The sequence below is a fragment of the Vollenhovia emeryi genome, unplaced genomic scaffold (genome assembly GCF_000949405.1).
Source record: "Vollenhovia emeryi isolate VEMERY1.0 unplaced genomic scaffold, V.emery_V1.0 DF939143.1, whole genome shotgun sequence".
NCBI lineage: Eukaryota > Metazoa > Arthropoda > Insecta > Hymenoptera > Formicidae > Vollenhovia > Vollenhovia emeryi.
The window spans coordinates 1143793-1166119 of record NW_011967223.1 but is presented as its reverse complement, the minus strand read 5'-3'; the positions used below and the strand labels follow the sequence as shown (position 1 = coordinate 1166119).

Sequence of the window (22327 nt, the reverse complement as noted above, 5' to 3'; positions counted from 1 at the left end):
GCCGTGCGCGCCCGCCAAGTTCGAAACGCGAAACTCGCCCGTTCCGGGGCCGATCGCGTGTGCCTCTTCCTCCGCCACGCGGCTCAATTTCTCGCGGCAGTTCGTCTCTCCTTCCTCTTTCTCGCCGTTCGGTGTTTGGATTTTGCCCCGAGTGCAGAAGGTGTAAGGGAGTGCAGCGACGTTGTTGCCTAGGAAATTATCCGGGGGCCTGCTGCGCGCGCGTTGCTGGTAACACCAGGCCTTAAGCCCCGTTTGCAATCGATTCGTCTACGAGGACGAGAATGGATACGCCGGAACACGTGTGCGGGATGGCACGAGATTTCCGTATCGTTAGATAGATTTTACATCTCTTTTGATATATTGTTTTCCTCAATGAAGATAAACACCCGCGCGGTGGGAGAGATGGTCGAGCCAGAACCGCAAGGGGTTAAAAAGTGAGTAAAATTACTTTGATACTCCGTCGATCGTTCGTGTGGCTCTTGGAGCAACTTGAACGAAGCTGCGATCGACTTAGTTCGCACTTTAATCTACTTCTCGGCAGAATTCCTACTTTCTAAACGTCTCGATTGTACAATTCGTCTAGCTAAGCCTTTCCCTCCCGTATGTTAAACGAGAATAAATATTTCGACTCGTAAATAAGACAGATGTTGCTCGGTAAGCTCGGCCGAATAATAATAATAATTTATGTCGCGCGAAATATCGTGCACGTTGCAGTTAAGTATAACAGTTGCACGTTGCTCCGTAAATTTTTCGTTACGTTTCAGCCCCAACAAGCAGATAGGGCGAAAGGCTCGCTCGAAGAAAATGCGTGTTTACAATTTGGTGGATTATGCCAATGGTCCGCCGAGTATTTCCTCAATAGACCAGCCAGCTGGTCCTTCCGGAGACAGAACAGCCGGACGTAAGAGGAAACGCTCCAGAAATAAGAAAACCGTTGATAAAATATCCTCCGACAATCGAGCATTGTTCAGCAAGATTGACCAGGGTACATACATGCGCGACGGAGCTGTCAAGTTTGTAAATTCCAAATACAATACCCATGCACAGACGTCCAAGTACCCACTGATTTCATTTGTGTCACCGTGTGCAGCTAAAAATGGTGAAAGCGACGATGCCGGTGAAAACAGATTGGGAGACACAAGTGTCGGCGATATGAGCAATCCCGTTACGAATCCTGCGTGCGAACAACTCGAGCACACAGGGGACAAGTTTGAACGCAAACGTAGGACGAGATTAAAGGAAGCGACTTCCAACGAGACCTTCGAGTTAAATGAATTGTTCAGCAAGGCTGACCTGAATGCGCGCAAGCCTGATACAGTTGTCAAAGTTGTCAATTCTGAATACAACGCCCACGCACAGAAATCTAAGTATCCAATCGTCTCACTTGTGCCAGTGGATGCAGCCACAAGCGTCAGTATACGCAGTCCTAGTACAAGTCCTATCTGCAAAAAACTGCAAGGTTCAAGTCCTCAATCAGCAGTTCATAGCGACACAGAAGTAAGCGGCAGTCTTAGGCGCAAAAATGTTAGCTCGTGTCGACGTACGTGCGACCGGAAGCCGCCTCAGGTTTACTGCATAAGAAATCTAGTCGTCGTCATAATGGAAAACGACTCTAGACTCTGCTTCTACGGCAAGCTGTTGGTAAAGGTTTTGTACGGCGCAGTGAAGATTCACGGCTCCACACTGGACCGGTCGATCGGCACCGCAGAGGTGTACTCTCCGCGCGGATACAGTAACATCGTCATAGAGACCAGCGAGGAATTCCCGGAGGGTAGCGTCGAGGACGTGTGGATGGCGCTCGCCGCGGAGAACATCACTCGGGACTCGGAGAGCAAGCTGCAGATCGACGTCGACAACGTCCAGCCGGGAATGGCCGTCCTCGAGCTGCGCAACTTGGAGAACAATCTAACGCTCTTCTTGAAAACCTACTTCCCGCACTTGAAACTGTTTCCGAGCGTGAAGAATCCTCACTATTTCCCGTGGACGGATCCCAAGCGGGCCGAGATAATACTGCAGGCGACTCTGTGTGTCAGACCGGGCGACAAGACACCCAACTTCCGACAATTGGCCACCGAACCCTGCGTCACTGTAGACATCGCGGAGAGGATGCTGAGTCTCTGGTACGCGAACACGTGGTCCTGCACGCTGATCGCCGGCGGTAAAGACGTCGGCAAGTCCACCAACGTGCGGTATCTGATCAACAGCCTGTTGCGCACGTCGAAGAAGGTGGTCCTGGTGGACGTGGATCCTGGACAGGCGGAGTGCACGCCGCCCGGCTGCATCTCGTACAGCTTGATCGAGGAGCCGTTGTTGGGGCCGAACTTCACGCATCTTAAGACGCCGGTGTATCAGCTGTTCCTCGACGACGTGGACGTCAGCCGGTGCCTCACGCGCTACTTGGAGGGCATCAAGATGCTGATCGACAGACTGAGGGAGTGCCCCGTCCTGTCCCGCTTGCCCATCGTGGTGAACACGATGGGATTCGCACAGAAACTCGGTTGGAACATCATGATGTTCACGATAAAGCTAATCAGGCCGTCCATCATCCTGCAGATCTTGTCGAGGTACAAGAAGAACAATTACATCAACTATCTAAGTGCGGAAGTTGTAAACCAACAGGTAAACACCCTACGTCTTCGATAATTAACACATTCGTTGTTTGAACGATCGATTCCTAGAAAGGGGACGTTTCACAGGAGTACACGTGGACCTTCTGCGACGAGAAATTCATCGATTGGAACAGGCCGTGCGAGCACGACTTGTGCGTGATCAATTCCCGGGCGGAGGTCGCGTTCGGCCAGGCGCAGATCGACAGGATGAAACTAGAACCGTATCAGCAGCGCGAGCTCATGATGATGTCTTACCTCAGCGGTATCGTGCGTGAAAGAAATTATTCCCTGTAAGCTTCGCACTGTGGTGTCTTGCGTCGATTCACGAGCTTCACATGGTCCTCGTAATTTTAACTTCGACGTTTGTTATTTCAGCCAGTGCAACACGGGACTTTCAGTCAGTATCAACGAGGTGGTGCCGTACACGTCAGTATCTTGTATCTTATTGGCATGCGAATGTACGTAACGACAGGCGATATGAATGTCTCGTGCGTTTACAGGGCGCCCTTTTCTTCCTTATGTATTATACCCCAACGATTATTCGGGGTACCTGCGTCACGTGCTTTAAGCGTGATAAATGGTAATATCGTGGCGCTATGCGGTATAGACCTAACAGAGGAATCCTCGCAAGAATCCAGTCCGAGTACTCTCCGAGTACTGACGCAAAGGTCTCCTTTATGCACGTGCTACGGCTTCGGTAAGTTGTAATTCTTTTGCGTCAACTACCTTTCTAACAGATACTTTTGACAATTTCTTAAATAAATACATAGAGGGAATGTGCGTTTGTTTTTAAAATATTCTGAATGCGTGTACCATTGCACAGGAATAGTCCGAGGTGTCGACATGGAGCGACAGGAAGTGTTCATAAACACTCCGTTACCGATATCGATGATGCCTTACGTTAACTGCCTGGCGGGTTCTATTCCGGTCCCTCCGACATTGTTGCAGTTGCAGCAAGGCGCTCCTTACGTCGGTGAAAACGCGGACGACTCGTTGCCAACGAGTCGCGAACCCCGCAAAGGACACTCCCGGATGAGGGATAAAAATAAGCCGAGTAAATCAGTATAAATGATATGAATGTATACAATTGTAAAACTTGACACAATACCTCATAAGCGTCTATTTCCTGATAAATGGAACGAAAGCATTTCACAAATGTACTGTACCTGCAGATGTAATATTTTATGTTACGTGCATTAATTACGGTTCAACAACTTGTAACACGAATCGATGAGGTGTCCTATGTATAAAGAGCATTACATACATAAAGAATATATTTATTTTATTGACAAGGAACATCTCTTACAATATGTATGCAAGAAATACAAAATTTAGATAATTGCAGTTGTACAATTGTATCCATTGATCAATGGATGCGATTTAGAATATCTAAAAATCATATTTATTTTATTGACAAGAAAATATTTCTTACAATATTATGTAAGAAATAAAAAATTTAGATGTTTATAATTACAGTTGTGCAATTGGATAAAAAAAATAGCGTAAAGTATAAAATTATCTTTTACTGTTGTACTTAGAATTATGCTACTCGATCGTGATATAAAATGAAACTTTGGTCCATCCAAATTTCATAAAATATTTATCGCGAATACAGAGGTAAAAAAATATCTTCTTAAGAAACAGACTTCTTGCTCGTGTCGTCTTCATTGCACTTAAAATAAAAACATAAAGGTTGCAATATGGCAGTAAGTGTTTGTACACTCCAAGACCTGCCGAGCAATTTTTGTCTATTTGTGGCCGATAAATTCTTCACGTCCGTATAATGTCGTGGAAAGCCAAAGATTTCCTCGAGTTCGGTGATCCATATTGTATCAGTTTTACCTTTCATCATTATTGGTTTCAATTCTGCTTTTCCTAGAATAGAAACACGAATTGAGTACAAGTTGCTTTCAAAAAAATATCGGTGAGACATAAAGATCCTTAATGAGACCTTGCAATAAGGAACCCGTTCTGCCTGTAACTGTATGAAGTTTCTTGCAAAGGGCTTTCCGGTTCAAGTTTGGTGTAAGGGCGTCCTGAACATCTTGTCGGGTCTCGAACCGTGGCATATGTGGATTGAAAGGAAGATTATGCCAATAAAGTCTCAGTCTGTGTTGAGGCGAATAGTCTGCCGAATCTATAACATCAGGTTCGCGTCCCAGATGTCTGTAATTAACATAAGTTAATTTTGTGATCGTAATATTATCTTTTGCCATTGGATTAAGTTAACAAATATATTTACTTGTTTATTTCTAATCTATATTCGGTTGGCATGGAAGCGACATTCTCGAATAACCAAAACATGTGGCGACCCTTGTTGGCTTTTTCGATCAGTTTTTTTATTCGGCAGTATTCGAAAAAAAGAACGCCAGTCCCCTTCGGATCTACGATCATAAGAGTGGATAAAAGTCTTTGCTTACAAAACTTTTTGAGAAATACATATTGATTGTCGACAAGTACCGTGGAGGCCTAATCGTGCTGGATTCACCAAACTTAAGTCGTTGCATGGCGAGCCACCGATCAGCAAATCAATCGGTGCGATTTCTTGAATTTTTTCCTTCGTTATACCTCTTACATCTCCTAGATAATTAATACGGTCGCCAAAGTGGGCGGAGCTAATCGTCAATGCGTTTACATCAATTTCACTAGCGTAATAAACTTCCACAACGAGCCGCAAGTTTTGGAGCACCAGAAAACCTGTGTGTTTAATATGAATAATAATATTAACAAATATTATGAAACTGTAAAAAAGAAGTGATTATAAATCGTACGCAAATTTGTCTTACCAGTACTTAAACCGTCGAAAAGTGACAGAACGCGAACAGCTCTAGTTTTCTCTTTATAACTTGCAAAATCTACATTAGATATCAGATTAGTGGATGTGCGGAACATTGATGTAAATTTGTCTTTCCAATCTATTCGCGGACGCAATATCATATTGGCGGGATGTTTAGTTTCGTCTCTGCAGAGAAAGCATACCCATGGATCTTCCAACAGCATGTCGTCGTACGATTGTGGACAAAGTAAAAATTTCAGACATGCTGTACAGTAGACACTGAAATAAATAACGCGTTAAAATACATATATCCCAACGCGACAGTTGATCTATTTCAAGCGCGAGTGTACCAACCGTGGACATTCTTCTGAATCACAAATAAGAACAGTTCCGGTGCTGGCGCAAACTGTGCAATAAAACTGAAATCAAACGTGAAACAAAGAGACAATTGTAATATTTCAATCGTTACATATCGCCGGAACTGCCGAATACTTACGCACTTGCCATCGTTCCCATGCACGAACATACATGGTTTAAATTCATCCTGGAAAAAGAAAAACAGCCAATATAATGCTCGTCGTTGTGTTAGAAAATACGTTTGACCGAGGTGATTATTATCTTTCTACGATTGCTTTGTTAAAAATTTATGAAAGAGCGTGTCTCATACCGAACATTCTTTACATAAGGCACCTTCAAAGAACGGATGTTCCTCTTTTCTACCTTTAGAAATCTTCAGACATTTTAAACATAATTTTTCTATGTTGCTTTCGCCCGACGTTACTCGGCGAAGATCATCTGCGAATGACAAAGAAATCCACAAATAACAAATTGACGTTAAACAGCACCAATTTGTGATGTATACGCATTGTGCAACCCAACTCACTGCTCGCTTTTATATCACGCTTCCGTTCAGCGTCTACATCTGACTTGAACTTGAATTCGTTGATTTTTTTTATTATCTCGTCGGAATACTTATCATATATCCTGTTAGAGTCTGAAACTTGCAATTGGTTAGACGGTAATTGAATATTATTCGAAAAATATTCAAAAACATTATCTAAAGTCCAGTTATCCGTGTTGCAGCCTAATCGTGAGCAATAATCCTAAAAAGTCAGATTCAAATGTCGTGATAGTTTTTGGAAATTCTCGCAGGAAAATATTCATCATACATGTAACACAAATCGTACATTCAAATAAATTAATTGTAATATTATTGATTGGATAAAATAAGTCCTTAAATATTCTACCTTAGAAGCTTGAAGTATGCCATCCAGATATTGCTGTCTATTCGTATTTTGAATGTACTCGCGCATTTTTTCCAGTCCCTTGTGAAATTTCAAAAATTCAAGATGACGCACCTATTAAATATAAAAATGTTAAGTAATAATTTACTATGTAAAAAACAGAATCAGAGAAGCGCATGCTTTTTAATTCGAGTGTTGATATTAAATTAATTAAATTTAGTCACCTCTGAAACTTGATAATCGCCATACCACATAATCCATTGACAACCGAAACTCGGTTCTTTCAAGCAGCAGTCGCGATAATCAATAATCATTGCTGAAAAAAATGTAAAAAGTTCTTCATACTTATGAGGAAGGATTAAGCGAATGTTAGTAAAAAAAAAAGACCAAATGCGCTTATACCGGGCCACCAACAGTGTCCAGGGATTTTCGCCCAGGCTATTACGCCAGGCTGTTGGTGTTGCAAACATAAACGCTCATCATCGATCTGTTCCCAGGTTGTATTTGTGTCTTTAATTTTTTCCATATTCTGCTTTTTCGGTGGTGGTTCCGGTGAATCTGTAGAGGATATTAAGTCAGCGTTTCAAGCTAACTCAATGTCAAATATTATTATGCAAACATAACAAAGACGTACTTCTCTGATTTTGTATAAATTTTTTAGTAGCTTTGGCGTTCTTTTCCTTCAAGACATTCAGTCTTTCTTGTATGTTTTCCGGATATGGATAAAATGTTAGATCGTCCACTGCCATATCAAACAATTTTTGCATTTATTCGCAACGACTACGTAAGATAATTCACAGGATTGTTTGACTTACATGTCTCCAAGTCAGGTATGTTCCGTTGTATCCAATAATAATAAGGCTTTGTCAGAGTACAGTTGAAACGTTGGCGAAGTATCTAAAATAATCGTAACGGCACATCGCATTTTTGGAAGCAATTCCTTATGTAATTCTTATTGTCTGTAATTTTATTCTCGAAGAGAGTCAAAGAACCTGTATAGTCTCGTCAACGGCGCGCAAACGAATGCTTTTAGAGGAAATGCTTTTACGAGACGGTTGCGACAATCGCTCCTCCAAGTTCCTCGAGAACGGTTGTATCTGTGTTTCTTCTTTGAGCTAAAAATCACGTCAATTACGTTTTATTTTTCTCTCCGTCAATGAGAAGATTCCTATGTTCGGAACACTCCGTTAATTTACCAACGATATTTGCGATTCCCCGATCCAGTAGACCCACATCTTGCCAGGCTCAGCTGCCATTCCTACATGCTCGGCGTCGACGATCAGTGCTGTAAAACCACATTTTTTATTGAAAAGTGTTTAAAAGAAAATTAAATGCTTAAAATCGGACAAGTGTTGTTTAATGTCTAAGAGATAATTTTGCACGCGCGACGAAAACGATATAATTATCCAGACGCATCAATGACATCGTTAATTTCTAGCAGTGAAATCTATACTCGCGAGCTATATTTTGCACGCGGCACATTGTATGCGACACTCCGTAATCATTATCTCTAACATATTTACCTGGCCACCATCCTGCAAAGAATCCCCATATAAGCTTGCCGGCGTGATTTTCTTTATGGTTCTTTTTAGTCTTTACCAGAGCCCTGGTCACTCTGCGCGGACCATCTTCCTTTTTATCACTATTATTCTCCAAATTGTTACCCTTGTCACGCGCACATTGTCGCATTACATTTACTTTGTTACTGGCTTTCATGTTTTTGGTAACTTTACTTCGAACCTATTACCATTGAATTCATATATATGTATACATATATCGCATATTATTTGCATATTATTACATTTGCATATATTATGAGTTGTAACACGACACTTTCATATGATTTTTCAACACGCACCGATTGCATCTACTTTTTCTAAATTCGACCATGTGATTCACGGAATTGATTGTGTTACTTGAAAATGTCCAAAGATTACTTCAAGAATTAAATATTTATCAAACGTATATCATTTTTCTTATGCGCCAAAACCACAAATGTGCAAATTTTTGTAAAATAGTAAAATGGTTAAGATCGGATTTTACGTCACTTATTAAATTTAACTATTTAATCATTTTGTGAAAATTTGCACGTTCTTGGTTATGAGACAAGAGGAACGATGTGTAATAATACTATTACGCGTAAAAATTTCTTTTTCTCACTTTCTGCTCATTCTCTCTTTCTTATATTCACAAAGGGCAGAGCATTTTTAAGACAAATTTAACGTGTCAATCTGACAAGCAACTCGATTGATAAATATATAAGTAACAGTTTGTTCACCTTGACATCATCGTCTTCATCCTTAAAACTGCAGGTCGATACCGATCTCCTAATTGTTCTATTTTTATTTTTATACGTGGCCCTCGCTTCGTCACGTTGATTTGCGAGTTTCTCATTTTCCATATCTTCATCCGAATCGTAGAAAGAATTTTTTCTCGCCACTGTGAACGACGTATCTGACATTTCGTGATACTTATAGCATACGTTATTCAAATTCTCGTACTCGTCATCACATTTTTCGTCTTTTGTCAAATCCTCGCTAACGATCTTCCGAGCCAATAGCAGCGCGCCATCAACTTCGTTACCGCATTCTTCAGTTGAGAATCCTAAGGTCGATCGGCGCCAGGATGAGTGGATTCCGTCGTCGTTGTCGCTGCTGTCCTCCGCCGATCTCCAGCTCTCCTCCATATTTATTTTCAAGGACGGCGTCGATCGCGGAGTATCGAAATCGATGCAATCGTGGAAAAGGCTTCGGTAAGATGTCTCCATGCTCTCGTCAAATTTACAATCGATCGAACGTCTGTTTTTCCTCTTACGACGTGTGCCGAACTTGCCAATGCTCATCGATAAGTCCTCGGTATTCGTCGGATCCAATGATTGGTTTATGATCTGGAACGATGAGTCCCAATCGTTCAGCTCGTCAGTGTCCATCCAATCGTATTCCATAGAGATGTCCCTGAGATTTTTGCGACCCGGATCCTCGGGCATGTTCGCCCCAATTGCGCCAATCACCCTCTCAGCGTCCATCGCAATTTTTGTGTTTATGTATTTTTGAATATCCCGCATAATTGCGGCAGCCGCGTTCTTCGAGTTGTTCCTCTTGCACGGGCAGGCGGCATTTGTAAAATTGTGAGAACGCCGCCGGGCGACTTTACAGTCGCAGCGTTTCTGTACCGCAATTTCCTCCGCGGCATCACGCGTGCCGGCTGCGACGTCGTCTCTCGAATCCGATTTGCTTTTTGAAGAATTGTCCTCCAATTCGTGAGAAATTCGCCGAAGGTTGTGATGATTATACGCCGCGGCGTTGCGAGTCCTTTTCTTCCGGCCAACCGACCTGTGTTTCCTTTTCTTCGGCTCGACGTGATCCTCGTTCTTCCCTAATTCGGATTTCTTCTTCTTCCTCGATGATGCTTTTCTGACACTATGCGGAGCGTTTCCATTTTCGAGGATCTTGCGCGACGTCCGTCGTTCCGCAAATTTCGCCGGCTTGGCAGTTTGCGCGTTATCCCTGGAAGTATCATCCTCCGAGATGTCGAGATCATTGTTCTCGGTGCTGTTATCGATCCGCAGGACGTTCATGAAGTAATCAGGATATTCCGGCAACTCCATCCGATTTTGCGGCTCTTCCTTCGTGTGACTCGTCGAGTAGAATCTGGAGTACCCGGTGCCGGAATAATCAACCGGCGCGATCTCCTCCGAGCTCGTTTCCGATGTCGTTTGACTAATTACTTCTTCTTCCTCGTCGTCCTCGTCCTCGCCGGTCGATCTGTAACTTTGGGACAAACGCTCGTCGTCCTCGTCGCCGACGAAAACGCGAGATCGCGTCGACGAAGGGTTCTTCCTCACTGATAATCTCGCCGACCGATCGCGCGATACGCCGACATTTTCTCGCAGCGACGACGAGGTGCCTACCTCGGCTGAGAGATCCGCCGTTCCACCGTCGACCCTCGGACGCGCGTCCCTCGGTTTCCTTTGCCGTTTCACCGACCACCTCGCTTTCCTCCTTCGCCTGCGGACGGGCTTCGTACAAGTGATCCGCTTAATTTGCGCCGGGTCGATGAACGGCCACGAGCTACCGAAGATACTCGCGGACTTGGACGCGTCGTCCTCGCGATCGTTCGCTTCGAGATCAGGAGATTTCGCCGCATCCTCGCCGGTAGATAGCGAATTCAACTCCGAATAACTCGCGATGACGACTTCCTTGAGGGAGGATTCGCGGAGCAAGCCCAGGTCTAAGGCGCAGGACAAGGCCCAGACGTTCGCTATCCTGGATAATTTCGACGATCTTGCCCCGCGTTGGCTCGGCTTTTCACTCGATTCCTGAAATTTGTGATTAAACATTTAGAATCTAAGAAAGCGGCTTATTCTTCTATCAAGTGACTTTAGTAAGATATCAGAAACATTGACGTATTAATTGAGATATTAACACTAAGAATTTCTTATAATCACTTATTTTCTGTACGGATGTTGCGAGTTGTGTTACAATTCCCAATCCCCAAATTTTAATATTATACATCAATGCGACATGAGATTTTATTGCTGTGGGAGGACATGGAAAACGAAAAATAAGAAAAGTCTTCAACAATTAATCTGGACGGCTAGAATATTAAGTGTCGAATATTCTCCCGGAAAGTAACAGTCGTTATAACACCTTCCTACCGATAGCATGAACATTAGTCAAAGTTAGACTCGAGTAAAGAAACAATTTGTTTATTAGTTCGACTGATCTCACACGAATCTCACGAGCGATGATCGATCCGTTGTCACGAGCCAGGTTCAACGATCCCTTGCGCAAACAATCTCGCGCATCTTAGTATCGTATTTATAATAATAATCCTTCTAAAATATCCAATTGTCTACATTACATTATATTAGTAATGCGATATTTACATTATTCCCAAGAAACTTCGCATGGCGGTTGTGGATCATCATTAAAATAAAATGACCTATCTCGAGAGTAAATCTTGCCTCCTAAAATTAAAATTCGTGTCGTTCATGGCGCAATTACGAATGATCGAATGATCGCCGCGGGAGAATATGCGGCACGTGAAATTGCATCAGCGGCGCAACACCGGAAGTGAGAGACGCACGGACGGAGAGTCTCTCCATAATCCGGGACGTGTTTGCTTATTTCGTAATTACGAGAGAGTAAAGTGTATAAAGAAAATGTATTGGATCGCGTCGCATCCGTGAGCAGATTTCCCACGGGTAAACGTAACTCGCAACATTGACAGAGTCCCGGTGTCCCGGGGTTGGGGAAAAGGGGCACCGCGAAAGTTTCGCAGCTCTGGTATCTCATGTGCGCGCGTACCCGTGTGTGCGCGCGCGCGCGCGCGCGCACAGATACGGGTGTATGTGTGCAAAAATCTCGTCTCTCAAAGAGAAACAAATTGAGGTCGTGGGCGCTTGATTAAAATTAAACCTAAATTAATCCCTCCTTCAGCCTTCTCCTCGGCCGCGCGTCGCCGCCCGCGGTAAACACGCGGTTTTCATATTACCGCGCCGTGTCGAAGAGGGTAGGTCTCTCGAAACGAGAAGTAGTACTCTCGCGGCGAGACGAGCACGCTCTTGATCGCGGCGTAATATTCGCGCGCGGCGCAAACATTGCATTTATATCCCCCCTTTTGCCCTCGGTAGCTGCACGCACTTTCGTACTTGGCATGCGTATCCGGAGTGCGAGCTCCCCCCCCCCCCCCCCTCCCTCTCTCTCTCGTAATACTTCCCGGAAGTTTACGAAGACCTGAATTAAGTATGAAGTCATAAGAAATGTAGATGCGCTACAAAATGAATGTCCGCTGCGAAGTCGGCGCGCGCGCGCGACTCTCCTTATTCGCCGACAATGCATTTTAGCGCATTAATCGCGACGGCGCAGCGACGCGAATAATAACGCGAAAACGCGCGGACATTAATAATTCCGCAGGCTACGTTTCAACACGCGATTTAATATTTTATCCTTGGGTAGAGAAGATTAATTAAGCACTTCTCATATATCTATGTATGCACATAGGTATGTATGTCCATGTGTATATGTGTCAGTATAGGCATTACGCAATTATCTTATTTCAAATTTTGCACTTCGGAATATTTGTATTTACGTGGATTTATCTCGCGGCTCTAAAAAAGAAAGAATTTTAACGGTAAATATTTTTACCGGCTGCATCTGACTCGGATTTCCCTTCCCTTTTTTTTTCAGTTTCTGCTAAAGAAGAGTCGACTCTATATTCTTCAGGGAATCCGTAAATATTTGATGCGTTAAAAGTGTAAGATTGCGTATATGACACACGTGTAATTCCACGTCTATATATAACCGAGAAGTCAAGATAAAAAGTATCGCTTAGAGACAAGAGAAGAAATCAAGCAATTTGCATGGGGCATAAATATTTCAATATCAGCGGGGCGGGCGGCACTGCGCTCCCCCATGAAAACCGCCCTCTTACTCCACCCTACCTATTCTACGGTAATTGCGGCGTGTCCGCGCCGCAATGTCTTATTTCAAATAAGCAATCGATAAAATAAAATATAAGCGAGCTTGGGAAAAACGTTGCCGGCGTGCAGGCGCGCTGCTGAATCACACGATAATTGCATTATTGCTACGTGACGTGAAGAGGCGTAATTCGGAGCCGCGGTTAGAGCCCGCGTCGCCGACCGGGCGACGCTATTTTCGGCGGAAACAAAGGTAATTTGGACAATGCGCGAGTTGCATGCCGCGCGACCCGCATTCGCCCCTTTAAATAGCGATCCGGCCCCAGCTCGCGGGGTGTCGCGCGAAAGAAAGAGAAAAGGGAGATGACGCACGTGGCGCACGTGGCGCCTCTAAAACGTGGGGCGTCTAGAGGCCGGTTCGCGACGCACGGTCGACCTGTTGAATGGAAAGCTCGTCATTAGCAGTTTTACGCGAGCGTAAAACCTGGCGGCAGTCCGCCCTTCCGATTGCACAGCAACAGTCGCGTTAATCTCGGTAACGTTGCGTCTCGCGGTGCGTCGCGGGTCAAAAAATTACGCGGTCCACAGTCTTCGGCTGTGGGGTCTTCGACGGGGTCTTGAGACGCAGACTCTGCATTCGTGCAATTTTATGCTTTGCAGTTTGACATCAAGGCGACCGTTCACGATTCTACTCGCACTCGCGAGTACTAAAATAATTGCCTTCACCGCCCATAATATTATTTCGTTAAATCGGTTACGAATTTATTTCTTCGCTCCTCGTACAATCATAACGCTCCGATTGCTACTTAGCGTATTTAAGGGGACGGAGAACGTGCCGTGTAAATTTCAGATGTTATTTCCTTTTGCTAAACCTTTCATTGTCTGGTGATTAAGCATTTACAGATGTAAGCGTCAGTTGCCGGCGCACGCAATTCCCGTTACGCTCGCCGACACGCGGACGTTTCTGACTGCTCTTCCATTAATTGTCGAATTACGTTCCTGATTGCGATACTAAAAGTGAAGAAAATTCAAGGAGCGCCAAATTGCGCAACCTAATCGGCCTCTGGACTCGCGAATGCGGAAACAGCCGCGGGGGAGCGATAAATGAATCGGGGTCGGCGGCGACGGCGCGCGGTCGAGATCCGAATCGCCCTTTAAATAGCCACGCGGAGGGTTGGCGAGGGCGTGAAAAAAAAATAAAAGACGAGAGAGAGAGAGAAAAAGAAAAAGAGAGCGGGAGGGCGAGGCACACACACGGGGGCGCGCGCTCGCGCACACACAATTCACATGGCGCCTCCAAAGGCATTTCTCGAGGTCGCTCCGCTCCGCCGGGGTCGACCTGATGAATGGAAACGTCGGTATTATTGTGTTTACACGCGGGACACACGGGTGCCTCTCTCGCCACACTTGGCGTGGAAACATTCCATTCATAAAGCGTTCCGCGCGTTCCTCTCACCGCCGTACACGTATGCACATGCACACACGCAGACACGCAGACGGGGGGAGGGGGTAGAGGGTACACGACCCTCTGCCTACCGCGCGGGGGTTGACACCAGTGACGTATTCAGAATTTCGTTGTCGCGTCGCGCCGCGCCGTGGGGCGGCCCCGGCCCGCCCCAAGATAAAGCCGCGCGGTGATTTTCTCGGCTCGTGATAATACACCCTAGGCGCCCGCCCTTACTTCGGGGCCGAAAATAATTCCTCGCTCCATTACGCGGGAAAACGGAGAGAGATTCCCGACGTGCCGTCGCTCGTGTACGCGCGCCTAGCGACGAGGCGACCCGATCGAGGACCCGAGGACCGATTTTTGTTTATCGTCGCGATCGCCCCCCCCCCTCTCTCTCTCTCTCTCTCTCTCTCCCTCTTTCTCTCTCTCCGTTCCTTGTCTGACCCGTGTGTATCCCCTGACTACTTAATCTAAGTATATTAATTTCTCACGTGTATCTCTCGTGCGCTGGATCGAAAGTGAACAAAGGACCATGCGAAGATTCGAGTATTTGTCTCATAATTTCTCTCTCGCAATTAGTACGTCCGATCCATTTAAATATACAACACCCGTACAAGTTACACTCCAGCCCTTCCGTCTTTGTGACGAATGTAAAACATAATAAGTGTTATTATTCCCGATATTCTTGTGTTTTCGCTCTCTCACTCCATGCTTACAATCTCTCCTTACGACCGTAATACATGCTGAACCGCGTAGGATTATTTTTCAAATTATTCCTCAACGCGGAGCACGAGAGAACACGCGAGATGGAAGGGTGTGAAATTTTCGCGGAGGTGAGGAAGGGGGTTGCCGGGGCGCAACCACTCTTACTCGTAACACATCGCGGTAATTTATAACGACAGGTGTTCCCGGTCTGGTCCCCGTCCCGTCCCCTCGTCCACCTCTACCGAGAAAAGGCGTCAACCGTAGCGCCGCCAGCCCTCGGCTGGCGGTGGCAGCAAAGGAATGCTCTTTTTCGTCGCGTGCCTCTCAAAGTCTTTAAACTGAATGATCACGCGTGCGAGCCTGTCGCCCTTTCGCTTCTTTTCGCACTCGCGTCGAGTTTGGCGCCCGAGAGCGGCGTCAAAAGTGCGGAACGCAACTCGCATTCCAGTGTCGATCGCGAGTGCGAGCTGAATTGGTACCGGCTCTGCATTCTCCGTGAATTTTCATAGATTCGAACATACGCGGGTATTACGTGATGCTCGAAATATATTATACGTTCGCCGGATATACACCGTGCAAAATTCCAATATTTATGAAATATAATATAAATTAGATATATCTGGCATATTTTAAATTTCGTAATCGATCTATGACCAAAAATAACAAGGATTCTTTCAATGCTTTTGACATCAATGGGACGTAACGCGAGTATTCCAACTCCGAGACCCGGTGCTTCAGACATTCATTGACCAGAATCCGAAAATACCGGCTAGAAAGACCAGTATTTATATTTAATATGTTTCTCAAATATTAATTCGGATATTTGAAGAAGCCGGCGTCTCGATTATTCGTTCAATCTAAATGTAATATGGATTCGCCGGAGTTTCGTCGGATGGAAAATCACGGCGCTCCCAGAGAAATTTATAAAATCCCGCGTAAGCCCCACCATTCGGAAGCCAATTAAAGCGCGAGACGGGAGCACGCCGTAATGTGACGTACGTAACGTCGGCTTAAGATGACTCGCGGCGCAAAGCCGGATTCTCGCTGCGCCGTGATCTCCCCTCCCCTCCCCCCCCCCGCCCCCCGCCGATGTTTACGTCGTGCCAGCTGATATGAATGGACTAGTAAGCGACCGGGATACGGCGTACGTATTTGTGCATTCGGTCATGACGACTTTCCGTATAAATTGAAACTTCTCGAGGGTGTCTCGTCGCCGACCGCGGGGGAGGAAGAGCGAACGTCAAGAGGCGGGGGAGGGGGGAGAGAAAACGAGACGGAGAGGCTGGGAGAGATAGAGAGCGAGAGGGTGAGGCAGATCAGAGGAGGGTAGAAAGCCGCGAAGCTGGATCAGTCCCGTTTAGTAGGAGCCAAGCTCCAATTCCGCTTGGATCTGTCACTGTTGCCCTTCGCGCGTCTCCGTAATTATTCGAACTGATGACTCCAAGAAAACGGAGGGCAGAAAGAGAAATGCTGGAAAATCGAGAACCCCGCGAGTGCCGCGTGGGGAGGGGCGTATGCGTTTCGAATGAATTCAATGTAGCGAGCCGCTAACAGTTTTTCTATTTTTGTTTTATTTTTGAGGCAAGACGGATGCTTCGAGAGTCTCGAAAATCGAGCATCGCACGAGTATTGCGGAATGACGTTTTATCATCATAAGTTTAATTATTTCGTGACACTTCTTCATTAAGAGAGCTCTGATGAAAGCGCATACTCGCGGCAGAACGCATTTATTTCAATTAATAATGCATTTCGGCGGCGGCCGCATACGAATATTTTTCCAGCCGCGGATGTCAAATATATCATCCGGATACTCTTGGCACAATTAAGAGAACATAATACCGAAATTATTCCGCGCATGCTAAAAATCCGGCGCGTTGATTTTATACGGCCATAAAAATAGGTGAAGAGAAATTGCGAGTCTCCAGCAACGACTGGGACACTTCTATTATCTTGGGCTCCTCGGGTGGGACCGTTCGCCGCGTGTCTGCAAAAATTATACGGATGCTGGCTCAGGCGTCGAATCATCGCGTGATCTACGACCCTTTCCCGGTGTGATCTGGACGAAAGAACAAATCGTAGACAACTCCGCGCGCGCTTTTTCTCCCCGCAATCGAGGAAAATTCTACGAGAGAAAAATGCGGTTGAAGAGGAGAGGAGGGGCCAAGAACATGGCGTGGGTGACTGGCAGGCGGTGCACACGAGAGCAATCTGCACTACCACAATCACGGAGGTGGGACCCAACCGCCGGTCGTCCCGGTTCTCGTTTCCACCGAGCGAAAACGCACGTACGCGGTTCGCGCTCTTGGTCAGTGGTGCACGCTTGGAAAAGACGGCTTGTATTCCGCCTTCTTTCTCCACCGCGAATTGGTGGCCGGTTTTTCGAGTCGCGAAAGCGGAATACCAACACTTGCAAGAATCTATGTAACACGACGGCAGTCCCGAATATTCCGATCGATGCATTTTACAGGAGAATTATTGTGATCGAGTTCCTTGCTCCTCGACAAATTACATAATGAATATAATATTTCTCCTCCCAGTCTCACCTTGCAGAACAAATAGGGACGTTTGAATAGAGGATTTGTTATGTCGAATCGAATCGTGATATAATTTTTAATTAACAATATAATCATTATTGCTGATTGAATTTTAACACGTGGATAATAGGAGGATACTTGATGTAAAAAAAATTATATCGATTAATATAAATTCGTTAAGGTATAAAATTAATAAAGTATACTTTCAGATAATACCGTAACTGAATTAGATACAAAATCATAGATAAATTAATAAAATAAATGTAGTATCCAATAATATTATCCAGGGTTGGGCAGTAACTCGTTACTTGTAACGAAGTTACAGCTACAGTTACTGTTTTTTGGTAACTCTAACTTAACTTCGTTACTTTCTCTCCATCTATAACTGTAACTTAACTCGGTTACATTAATAGTTACTTTATATGTATTTTAAACCTCCACAGATCGCATTAAGCCATGCATTTGCGCATAAAACGTCTTTATCGCTTTAAAATTCAAATGCAGATTTAATATTTTTATTTTTATTGCAAGAAAGTAACTGCAAAGTAACGATTCGTTACTTTTTGAGTAACTTGTAGCTGTAACTAGTTACATTTATACCGAAAAAACTATAACTGTAACTGGATACTTTTATAAAGTAACTTCCTCCACCCTGATATTATCCAATTGCGTACATAAGTAACTTAAATAAAATAATATAATTTATTTTATTATCGATACTCTTTCATTTGGATCCAAAGATAAGAATCAATCACATTGAACTTAGCAGCTCATTGAGCGGTTGTTGTACCGAATGCACTGAATCTACTAACATGGCTCACGTTTTGCTTAATAACAAAATGTGATTTGGTAAGATTAACAATATATGATTCGAACATTCCAGATTCAACAGTTTCGGATAGTTCGAAGCATGGAAATTCAAACTCGAATCAAACCGATTCCCTTCGATTCGTATAATATATTCGACTAGTTTGCACATCTCTACTAACGAAGCAAATTATGTTAAAATTTCGAATGTGCCCGAATTACTTTAACAAAGTGAAGTATATCAGAAAATACATTTATCCTTCCGACCCAGTAAACTTCTTATTTCGTAAATTTTTCATTCTCTCCCATTTTGCCTGTAACTTTTTATTTATCACACATTCGGGAGTATGTCAGAAGCGATAAAGATGATAATACGCTATCATCCCTTTTTGAAGTCAACATCACAAACCTCCCGTGTCCCATTTCAACCCCCGTGCCCGATACATACAGTATTTCCGACCAACCAAGCTGTAAAAGACTCGTGTCAACAAAAAGCAAACGCATCAATTTGCCCGCGGAAAAAGAAATAATTAATCACGCAACATAATCTGAATAAATTTGCGGTATACCTTCGCAGTCATGCTCGAAACAAACGATTCGCGACGGCCGATCCGACGGTGCTCCTTCCGTGATTAATTCTAATTAAGTTTCAACCCACGAAATTTCGTCAAACGCACTTCTTTTCACCCACTCGCGCAGTCCATCATTAAAAGGAGCCACGATCGGTCAGGAACATACCCCGTATATAACAGCGTCCACATATACATAGGTATTATATGTGTATATATATGTGTGTGCGTACACATACATGCACCGTATGCACACAACACACATACGCGTGCAGTGCGCACGTCCTATGTACACGTGCGATTTACCCCAGGAGATTCGTACATAGTTTTGCACATATACATAAGCGAGAGGCGTTTGTTGAACCGTGCAAATCTTCTACTCGGTGCACCAACACGGGCAAGGCGCGTTCGCGCGCTCACACAGCATCCCTCTCTCCGTCTCTGTCTCCTCTCCCTATGCATCTCTCCCGCTGCATATGGCTCTTCGTCTCCTGCCCATTAGCGAACGCTCCTACGTAACCCCGTCGCGAGCTATTCGCGCTAGCTCGGCCGATCCGCGCCGCGCTTTTGCCGTCTTTCTCGCGCACGAGCATACGTACCGACAAACATACGTCTCTTTCTGCTTGCCCTCTTCCCTTCTTTCTCGTTCTCTCTCTCTCTCTCCGGCCTAACGACGAAACTTACGCGCGTCTTAGGTACGCACGGAGTCATGTATGTATCCGCGAGTATCTCCGACTCTTTCTATCATTACAGCGACGGCTTTTTTCTTTTTCTCCCTCTCTCCCTTTCTCTCTTTCTCTTTCCGTCTCCCTCCCCGCCTCGTCTATTTAAGCGCACACGGACGCATTTTTCTCCCTCTTTTCCCTCCCGCGTTCGCCGTCCCTGTTCAACCAAGCTAGGCTCGTAGCGTGATTCCCATTTCACGTCTCTCTCCTTCTTCCTCATCTCTCTCTTTCTCTCCCACGACTATGCGTTTCGCTCTTTCTTTGTTCCACCCGCTCGGATACTATCGGACACGCTCGTAGCCTCTCGCACACACTCCCGCGCCTCCCCTCTTTCCCTCCAGCCTCCCATTTCGACCCCTTGTCCTTATCTCCGTCCTTGGCCGTCGTGCGTGCACGCATGCCGCCTATCTCCGTCGATCGCCAGTGTATACACGCGAGCTCTCCCTCTCTCTGTCGCGAGCAGCAACGAACACGGATACCGCGTGTGCGCGCGAGAGGTGCGGCGAGAAGCAGGGAGGGTGACGGACGAGAGGGAGATAGAAGGGGAGAGACAGAGACAGAGAGAGAGAGAGAGAGAGAGAGAGAGAGAGAGAACGAAAACGTGAGAGAGAAAGAGGAGAAAATGAGGATGGAGGGAGGAGAGGGCTCCGCTCGCCTGGCGTACCATGGGCTTTTCTTGTATTCTATTGATTTTTCCAAAAGTCCGTGGTGGGAGTCTGGCAGTCTGTAGTGCGCGAGCTTGACGGCTCAGTGTGCATCCGCTGACGAGTGTATGTAGGGTATGCGTGTGTCTGTGTATGTGGGCTCCGATATCGCCGTCTACGTTCCACCGACTGGAACCCTCTCTCTCTCGCGTGCCAGTCTTATCCCCCTGCCTCCGTCGGCCGATCATCCCTCTCTCTCTCTCGATCGCGAGACGACGGTGCTCGTCCAACTCGCGTCGTCCTTCTCCGACGCACGCATGTTCTATACACACCGACGGGTTACTCTCTCTCTCTCTCTCTCTCTCTCTCCCCTCTCTTTCTCTCTCTCGCTCGCTCGCTCGAACCCTTTCTCTTCCTCCCACGCGTGCACATCACCCTCTCCTCCTCCTCCTCCTCCCTGACCGTTACATCCCTCTCGCTCGTCGAGCCCCCTTCGTTTCTCGTCCCCTCGGTGCCTCCTCTCGTGGCAACCTGGCTATGCGCACACGCACACGCACACACGGACACGTGTCGCTCCAGGCAGGAGCGTGTCAAGAGATTTTGGTTTTGACACCCTCAAGAGAGAGAGAGAGAGAGAGAGAAAGAGAGAGAGAGGGGGGGAGCGAACGCCCGATACGCAGAATTTCACCGCGACTTCCTGATTCTGAAGACTGATTCGGAAATTTAATCAGGGGGAGATCCAGCGCGAATTATCCAGTGGAACGCCGTAAAATCCGGCACGCGAATTCTCATTCGTTACAAAACGCAGCCTCGTCATCGCGCAACGAGGATGACACAACGATTAATATAACACATTTGCTCGAGACACTTGGCATTTAAGACACGCTGAAAAGTACGTGTAACGGTAAAACAATGCGTGAAAATCAAATTGATACAATTCGTGGTATTAGACATAAAATATCCGAAATAGGACGAGATACGAAGGAAAATACAATGGACGTCGCTTTGGCGAGAGAAACCGCGTGTCGAGAGTCAGCAAACTTGGCCGGAACACGACGTTTGTTCTATTCGAGTGCGCTTTTCACGCATCCCGTTTTCGAAGCGAAACGTATATACGCGCGCGCGTGTACGGAGAGAGAGAAAGAAAGAGAGAGAGAGGCGCGCGAGAGGAGAGCGGACGCGAAGGATTTCGCGAGCGCGACGTCTTCCCCGTTCGCGAGTAGCGCGCAGGCCGCTCTTCCGCGAGATATCGCAAAAAAAAAAAAGAAAAACGCACCGATACATCGCCGCGTCGCGTCCGGCGAGATTAAAGTTAAAGGGCAACGAATAGACGACGCGCGCGTCGCAGCTCCGCGTGTTTCGCGGGCGAGCGGCGGGCGGGCGCGCGCGCGCCGCGCCTCGCCGGTCCCTCGCTACGTCCCTGACTTTCCACCCACTCATCCAGCGCGGCAGGGTCACCGTATGCACCCACACCTTGCCGCGTGCACTCACACGTGCGTGCACGCGCTCGCGTACGGATGCACGTACACGCGCGCGCGCACATATACACACACACGCACACCGACACGCACACACACACACGCTGGTGCATACGTACGTGCGTTTTCTCCGTTCCTCTCTTTCCCGCGCTTGCTCCGTCGCAACACATCCTCGCGCCCGCGGTCGCGCGCATCGTGGCACAACGTTCGCGCACACGGACGCAAACGCGGACGCCAAGCTACGTGTGCACGCGGATATTGTACGTGCTGACGCATACGCACAACGTGACGGCGAGCGGCGCACTATGGCGACGGCGACGGCGACGGCGGTCGTGCAACCAGGCGGAGCGGAATATAGGCGGACGGAC

General features: G+C 46.2%; 2 protein-coding genes across 5 annotated transcripts in view; one reads left to right on the top strand and one right to left on the bottom strand.

The window, feature by feature from the left end:
* The first annotated feature begins 242 nt into the window (after positions 1 to 242).
* LOC105566646 (polynucleotide 5'-hydroxyl-kinase NOL9) lies at positions 243 to 3881 on the top strand. 2 transcript variants are annotated; one of them, XM_012020815.1, is made up of 6 exons: positions 243 to 434; positions 765 to 2619; positions 2697 to 2899; positions 2985 to 3035; positions 3110 to 3306; positions 3433 to 3881. In XM_012020815.1, the coding sequence occupies exons 1-6, from the start codon at positions 373 to 375 to the stop codon at positions 3675 to 3677; spliced, it is 2613 nt and encodes an 870-aa protein (XP_011876205.1). In that variant the 5' UTR covers positions 243 to 372; the 3' UTR covers positions 3678 to 3881. The 2 variants fall into 2 exon arrangements, with proteins under 2 accessions (XP_011876205.1, XP_011876206.1); XM_012020816.1 differs by lacking the exon at positions 243 to 434 and adding an exon at positions 477 to 654.
* A 113-nt stretch (positions 3882 to 3994) lies between these two features.
* Positions 3995 to 22327, bottom strand: part of LOC105566647 — a 131820-nt gene continuing 113487 nt past the window's right edge. For all 3 annotated transcript variants that reach the window (XM_012020818.1, XM_012020817.1, XM_012020819.1), the window contains 18 exons: positions 8908 to 10947; positions 8153 to 8369; positions 7826 to 7914; positions 7622 to 7744; positions 7445 to 7526; positions 7264 to 7371; positions 7032 to 7187; positions 6854 to 6945; positions 6633 to 6743; positions 6269 to 6488; positions 6053 to 6180; positions 5882 to 5929; positions 5740 to 5804; positions 5396 to 5664; positions 5070 to 5306; positions 4852 to 4993; positions 4561 to 4775; positions 3995 to 4484 (listed from right to left, as the gene is read on the bottom strand). In XM_012020818.1, the coding sequence (XP_011876208.1) occupies positions 4243 to 4484; positions 4561 to 4775; positions 4852 to 4993; positions 5070 to 5306; positions 5396 to 5664; positions 5740 to 5804; positions 5882 to 5929; positions 6053 to 6180; positions 6269 to 6488; positions 6633 to 6743; positions 6854 to 6945; positions 7032 to 7187; positions 7264 to 7371; positions 7445 to 7526; positions 7622 to 7744; positions 7826 to 7914; positions 8153 to 8369; positions 8908 to 10947 (4584 nt within the window). In that variant the 3' untranslated portion in view covers positions 3995 to 4242. The remainder of the gene's footprint in view (positions 4485 to 4560; positions 4776 to 4851; positions 4994 to 5069; positions 5307 to 5395; positions 5665 to 5739; positions 5805 to 5881; positions 5930 to 6052; positions 6181 to 6268; positions 6489 to 6632; positions 6744 to 6853; positions 6946 to 7031; positions 7188 to 7263; positions 7372 to 7444; positions 7527 to 7621; positions 7745 to 7825; positions 7915 to 8152; positions 8370 to 8907; positions 10948 to 22327) is intronic.

Excerpts from the sequence above, each read along its gene's own strand:
- LOC105566646 (XM_012020815.1), top strand. The coding sequence starts at position 373 with ATGAAGATAAACACCCGCGCGGTGGGAGAGATGGTCGAGCCAGAACCG. Across the intron at positions 2,620-2,696 it reads CGGAAGTTGTAAACCAACAG|GAGTACACGTGGACCTTCTG; the intron begins GTAAACACCCTA and ends GACGTTTCACAG. Across the intron at positions 2,900-2,984 it reads CGTGAAAGAAATTATTCCCT|CCAGTGCAACACGGGACTTT; the intron begins GTAAGCTTCGCA and ends TTGTTATTTCAG.